Here is a 6,537-nt window from a genome sequence, read left to right as displayed (position 1 = left end):
TGCCTTATATGTATTACAGATTCTTATAATAAAAAGTATGTTCAGAAAGTGGATAGATGCAAAGATGTAATATTAATAGCTTAAAGCCCATCGTAGAACTGGGAGAAATGGCTTGAAAACTGATGAGACAGTTTGAAATGTACATAATAAAGTATTTTGCACTACTATTCATAAAAAAGGAACAAGATGTGCTTTAAAGTTCCTTTTACATAAAATACAAGGCATGAAATATTTTAGACATTCTGTCTTTTTAGCCTGGTTAGCAAAGATAGACATGGAATGATTGAGTGTGTCCATTTAGTTGTTTATTCATTGCTAAAACAGCACAGATCTGGTGGTGGTGAGTGATCTCTTTTTCAGCACAGGTCTTTACATTTCCCAAATGCTGCCTGACTCAGGATGCCTACTACATGGATAAAGCAGGTGAATCGTCTTATATGAGAGCTCCTTTCTCTTGGAATTGCTTTATTTCTTTCATACACAAAGGTAAATACTTTCTTTATATTTTGACTTTATTCACAATAATGATGAATACTTAAATTGTGAAAATGTTACTGGAAACAAAAGCTGACTGTCATTTGTGTCATACAAATAATAGAATAACCAGTAACTTTAAAATACTCTCTTATGTGTTGGAATAATGAACTACTCCATCACCAAAACAGAAGTATTAAACACAATATGTTTTATAATACAAATGGTTTGGCTTCCACACACCTTTCTTTTGACTGCAGTGTTAAAATGGAAATAAATCATCCATCCATCCATTCATCCATAATTAAGTTTAGTGTCTCAGAAGCAAATGTCTATTCCACCAACATTGAGTGATAAAGATCAACCCTGGAGGGGACACCAGCACAATGCAGGCCACACTCCAAGCATCATGCAGTTCTTAAGTTAATTTTTTAACCACAACACTAATGTACAGCAGGCACTGTTGTTGAATATTTACTACATTTTTATCTGATAAAGTCTCAATAAACATTTAGAAGGAGGGTGTTGTTTTGAAGATAAAAACTGGACCTGTAATCATGAAGCTTGACTTTTTGCTATCCTGCCCGTGATTCACCTTTATGCAGTAAGCCACTGACACTGTCTACATTGCACGAGCAAAGTGATTCTGAAATGGAATTCATTACATAAAAAGTCTTTTTAAAGTTTACATTACTTTCCTCTATTGATATAGCTACTAAGAAATGCGAGTTGAAACCATGCATTTTTCAGGTCCACGTATTTTTATTTCCTGAGGCATGGAAAAACTCATCTGCCTTTATTTGCATAAATATGTGAATTTTGCTATAGGGTGTACTTTAGTATTTTGACATGACATCCAACATGAATGCTTTTAAAAATGTAGGGATTATTTCTGTTTTATTATTTGACTTAATGTGTATGAACTTGACTCTGAAAGCACAAGATGCCAGATTTCCAATCGCTTCCCTGACTCACTGAGCAAGTCATTTCAACAGCTGGTGTTTCAAATCCATTAATAGCCACAAGCAAACTATTATATGCCTGTAGAATTAAAATCTTCAAGAAGGTGTCTACCTTTAAAAGCACTAAGATAATATGCTCAACAATTACTTGCTGGGTTTGAAAGTGAGGCTTTTCATGTCGGTCTAAGATAATGGTTGGCACTGACCCCAGAAAAAAAGCTTTATGACACAGAAGGCTCCTTTATATAAAAAATATAATACTTTATTTCAAACTAGAAAAGTGCAAACATGTAACTTTTAGTCACACTTCTCAAATGGATTAAACTGTTAAATGAACAGTCACTTTAACAAAAAAGCTAAAATTAACAGTATCAAAGCAATTAACAAAAAGTACATAACTTTAAATTAACTTAAACTGTACAAATATGTACAATATTTACAGTAATATTACAACTAAATGTAAGAATCTCTGACAAGTTACTTTTTTTCCCTATACAGTATTTGAATGAGAAAGTCAAAGGTAAGGCTTTTTTGTCAAAATTTTCAGTGCTTTTCTTTTCAGAGAGCAGAATGTTAGCACCTTGTCTTAACAGAAGACACTACAAATCTAACTTGCCCACGAGTCATAACCTCGACTAAAAACAAAAAAACAAAAAAAACAAAAATGAGCACATTCATCTAGCACCCACGTGGCTGAAGGGTTAAAAGTTCAGCAGTCCTACTGGAACTTTTAATCTTCGTTACCTCAAGTGCTATGAGTTTTAGAAATATTACATCAGTGGGACACTCTGCCACAACAGGTAAAAGATAAGGAGAAGAAAAAGACCTAGCAAATAATTCTTGGTAGTCTTTGTAAATAGTGCACAATGTTTGGTGGCTCAGAGATCCCACTGCCCATGCTGATCTGCTTCAGGGTATAAGGCACACTGGCCTTATGCATTTGTCAGATACATACATTGCTATAACTAATAAGTATAGTTTTCATAGTAAAAATGCACATTACAAAATGTGTTGTGCTGTTTTGGTTATCTCTGTGTTTGAGATGTACATCTGTTCACTTCAAGTTAACTGTCCCTTTTTCTTTTCAACCTTTTCTTATGCCATATCTCCAATCATCTTTCTATAGTAGCCTGACATGAAGATGTCATTTTCACTGGGGCAGTTGTAGTGGCATGCACAGGTCTTGATGAACATCATCTTCTTCTTCATCATCTCTCCGTCAGGGCATTTGAATTCCACAGACATGGTGGTGGTTCTGTGAGGGGTGCAGCAACGACCGTCAGTGCACACCCCGCAGAATTTAGGACGGTACATCTTGGTGCTGGTGCAGTCAGAGAATTCATACTTCATGGGCTTGGAAATTCTAGGAGTGCGAATGCACTTCTTTCCCTTCTGTAAATAGAATTTAAAAAAAATATTTTAGGGCTGCTGCTCCAGCAAAAGTGATTCCGGTTACATCCTAATTGCATAAAATTGTTAAGGTATATGTGCTACTTTTAATTGTGCAAAGCAAGCAACTATGCAATTAATAAACAACTGGAATGGCTATAGTAAATTCATATATGCACTATATTGCTACCGACATAATATGGGAGAATCCCAGTCATTAGGAGAAGAAATGCAATTTTCAATCAAATGATTGACATTGTATAAGAGGGTGTCTAATTCAGACACAGTGCTCCTCTGAATTATGCATCTTAAGACTCCAAAAGCTTGGCCATTGTGTTTGGCAGACCTCCTTACCTTAATGCTCTCCTCCAACTGAGATTCACATGGCCTGACCATGCACAGTCGAGACTGCTTCTCCAGTCTGCACTCCCGGTTGTCATTTGTCACTCGAGTTGAGATTCCCATGCCACAGGTCTTTGAACAGGCACTCCATTCAGTGGTCTGGACAAGGCAGTTGGCACGCATTATGGAAGGATCAGGGCCATAGGTGTCTTCTTCTCTGAAGGCTAAACAATGAAACGAACATATTTGGTATGAGTTATTTATACACACTGCTAGCATGTTTGTTACATTAACGAATATCAAGTTGTGCAGTTCTGACCCATTCATACAATTTACACGTTTTAGACCCAGAACTCATAAAACATTTCTTACAAGCCTGCATTTCTGTGCTCTTAAATGCTGTTACTGATCCCACCCTACATGCATTTACTTCAAAAACAAGTAAAGCACTCACCAGCCAAGGCAGGCCCAACCATAGTGTGTTGTCTGGGTTGATCGCACACCCACTCTTCGCAACATTTGCCTGGAACTTTAACCCGGCGCGGGAAGGGGCAGTCTGGGCTAGGCAGGCGGATGCTCATGCTGCACAAAGGCACGCACCCGATGGCCCCATCCATACACGTGCACTGGTGTTTGCAGCTGCTCTGGAAGCTCTCGCCACTCCTGTACACCGCTCCTCTGAAGATGCAAGGGGCGCCTTCCTTAGCTGCAGGACGAACAGAATGTATTGTAAGCCGCTGGGCATTGCGTTGACAACTGTGAAAATGTGATGTCAGTGCACTGCCCCATCTTCACCACCCCAACTACCTAAAATAAGTTGACGTACCTGTGCAGACGCCGATTCGACGATTGATCGGGGAGCCAAAGTCACAGAAAAGTCCTTTGTGATGATCGCAGGCGTCTTTTTCAGTGCAGAGCTCTCCGAGCTGTTTGGCGCACACCCTGCAACACCCGCATCCATCCATAACCAGGCTAACACCGACTGGGCACTCCGGGGGAGTTTCTGGGCAGTGGCACTCCTCGCTGCAGCCTTGGGCAGACACCTGAGGATTACATGAAAATAGAGGTGAGATCGGAGTGACCAATGCTTCAGCACCATATAATACGGCAATGAGCTTCAAGTCCGCAGCAGGATGGGCTTCTTGTATTAAAATAAAAACTAACTGTGCACGCCAGCTGCTGGGAAAGTTGGGCGCAACACTTCAGACCATTTTAACATGTGCCTGACTTGCATGTCAAACAATGAATAAAGCAAACTAACAAAAAGGTAACTATCTAGAAGAAACTAACAAGGTAAAAAAAAAAAACCTACCCAGGAGAAGGCAATAAGAACGAAGAAAGATGTTAATGCGTTCATTCCGGCAAACATTTGCTTATCAATTCAGGAGTACGTCTAAAACCTCCAAAGGGCTCGCAGATTCCTCCGATCAAGTTGATCTCGTTGATTTTGCAGATTTCGCGTACTACGAAACAGCGTCTAAATCTCTCTTTCTTTCTTTCTTTCTTTCTTTCTTTCTTTCTTTCTTTCTTTCTTTCTGTCTTTCTTTCAGCAGCTTCAGTCTATCAGAGGCTCTTGTCGATTCTTACTCTCGCTTTCCCTTAAGCGGAGTTGTTCTGTGTCCGAAGACGGCAGCTACTCTCGTATTTATGCGCTGTCGGCTGCTATGACGTGCCAACAGGGTGAATGGAGTCCTGGACAAACAGGGAAATTCTTGGCATTCTTTCCTAGTTTCCTGCCTCTTCTAGACTTGCACCGGGTTGCTCGTGACAGACATCCCCCCGCCCTCTCCTTCACTCCCGACACCCAGCATTCTTCTTGTCTCAAAATTCTGGCAGGTATCGTTTTAAGTGAACTATTAATCATCTGAATTCAAACATAAATTGTAATGCTATTTACACAGTATGTATATATATATATATATATATATATATATATATATATATATATATATATATATATATATATATATAGATAGATAGATAGATACTCGTATATATATATTTGAATAAAGGAAATACTTAAATTTAAAGTAGCCTGTTACTGTTTTAACTGTGTGGATTGCCTTGATACTGTATAACCGTGTATACAGGTTGTACCCAAATATTAATAGTATTTTTGTTATCATGGGTGTTCGTTTTACATGGAAGAATGTTTAAATCAGTTTGTATTACTGTATTACTATAGAGGGCGTTTCAGATAAAGGACACTTAATTCATTTTCCTCAAGGGTGATCTCTCACATGGCATTTCAGAGTTAATAGGTAATACATGGGAAGCAACAAAGGTCGTTACAAGTTTAACTGGGCTTGGTTATGAGCTATTCCACAGCATGTAAGGGTATCAACACTGAATCCTCTGTCTATTTTATGGTTGACTGAATACCTCAACTAACTTCCAATCAAGTTCAAGGTGCTTTTAATCAGCAGCTTCCCTGCCTGCTGCTCACAGTGCTTTCAGAAATTAGTTATGTCATGGGATTGTGTTTGTAATAAGCCGATTACAATGAAAAACTTTGCTTCACACTGCAATGCAAACTCCTTTCTTCAGTCTGTCAGCTCCAGATGTGGAAAAGCCCATTATGCAGCACTTGCCATTTAGGAACAGCCTGCGAAATGGTGTTTTGCTTTTTATCTTTCACCTTAAGTCTGTTAAACAATCAATCAGTGTCCGCTATGATCATTAGAGCACAAAATAAACAGATAAAGTATACTCTTACACAAATTCAGCACACCTGTTGGTTGCACTTTCATTGTTTAATAGTACCTTAATCCAATTCAGGGTGGCTGGGTACTGGAGCCTATTCTGGCACCATTTGGGACAAGGCAGGAACCCTAGATGGAGTGGTTTGGTTTATAAGGATTGCCAGTTCAAATGCCACTGCTGCCTAGCTATTTGCATCCATTTTTCATAGATTTTTCAAACTCTTATTATGGTAAATGATCACATGAACCTAGACCCTGGCAGTTTTGGGTGGAAAACACTATTTAACCCTTTAAGGAATGCCAGTCCATCACATCATACGTTAACACTGTCATACATATTTTTACTATGCCAATAAAAATTGCCAGTCAGTTTTACTACAAATGGGAGGCAGTATGAAACTGGAGTACATATGGTAGATCATGTGTACGACATAAACTCAATAAACAGAGTGGCACAGGCTGGAGTAGGAATCTGGGACTCTGAAGCTATATAGCAACTGTGCCACCAGTACGTTGTTTTTAATCTATAACTGTCTCTCTTTTAGAGCATGTTTACCACAAAAGGTACAGTATTACAACAAATGAATGGTTATTGATAATAGTGATGTGTTGTGGAAAAAAGACATCATCTATCATGTATATATTAATATAATATATTTTTAAAATAA

General features: G+C 38.5%; 1 protein-coding gene across 1 annotated transcript; it reads right to left on the bottom strand.

Annotated features, from left to right (window-relative positions):
- Positions 1-1,934: 1,934 nt before the first annotated feature.
- On the bottom strand, positions 1,935-4,805 carry ccn2a (cellular communication network factor 2a). Its single transcript, XM_039747500.1, has 5 exons — positions 4,480-4,805; positions 3,994-4,210; positions 3,622-3,873; positions 3,180-3,391; positions 1,935-2,828 (listed from the first exon to the last, which is right to left on the bottom strand). The coding sequence occupies exons 1-5, from the start codon at positions 4,534-4,536 to the stop codon at positions 2,532-2,534; spliced, it is 1,035 nt and encodes a 344-aa protein (XP_039603434.1). The 5' UTR covers positions 4,537-4,805; the 3' UTR covers positions 1,935-2,531.
- Between the last annotated feature and the right edge of the window lie 1,732 nt (positions 4,806-6,537).

This window comes from Polypterus senegalus, chromosome 3, assembly GCF_016835505.1.
Source record: "Polypterus senegalus isolate Bchr_013 chromosome 3, ASM1683550v1, whole genome shotgun sequence".
In the NCBI taxonomy this organism is placed as follows: Eukaryota; Metazoa; Chordata; class Cladistia; order Polypteriformes; family Polypteridae; genus Polypterus; species Polypterus senegalus.
The sequence above is the reverse complement of the archived record's forward strand: the minus strand, read 5'-3'. Positions and strand labels throughout refer to the sequence as shown.

What these genes read in the sequence shown, in the direction of transcription:
- ccn2a (XM_039747500.1), bottom strand. Translation starts at nt 4,536, where the DNA reads ATGTTTGCCGGAATGAACGCATTAACATCTTTCTTCGTTCTTATTGCC. An exon ending in TTCTTATTGCCTTCTCCTGG is followed by an intron (nt 4,211 to 4,479) that starts GTAGGTTTTTTT and finishes TGTAATCCTCAG; the next exon opens with GTGTCTGCCCAAGGCTGCAG. An exon ending in GGTTGGGCCTGCCTTGGCTG is followed by an intron (nt 3,392 to 3,621) that starts GTGAGTGCTTTA and finishes TTCATTGTTTAG; the next exon opens with CCTTCAGAGAAGAAGACACC.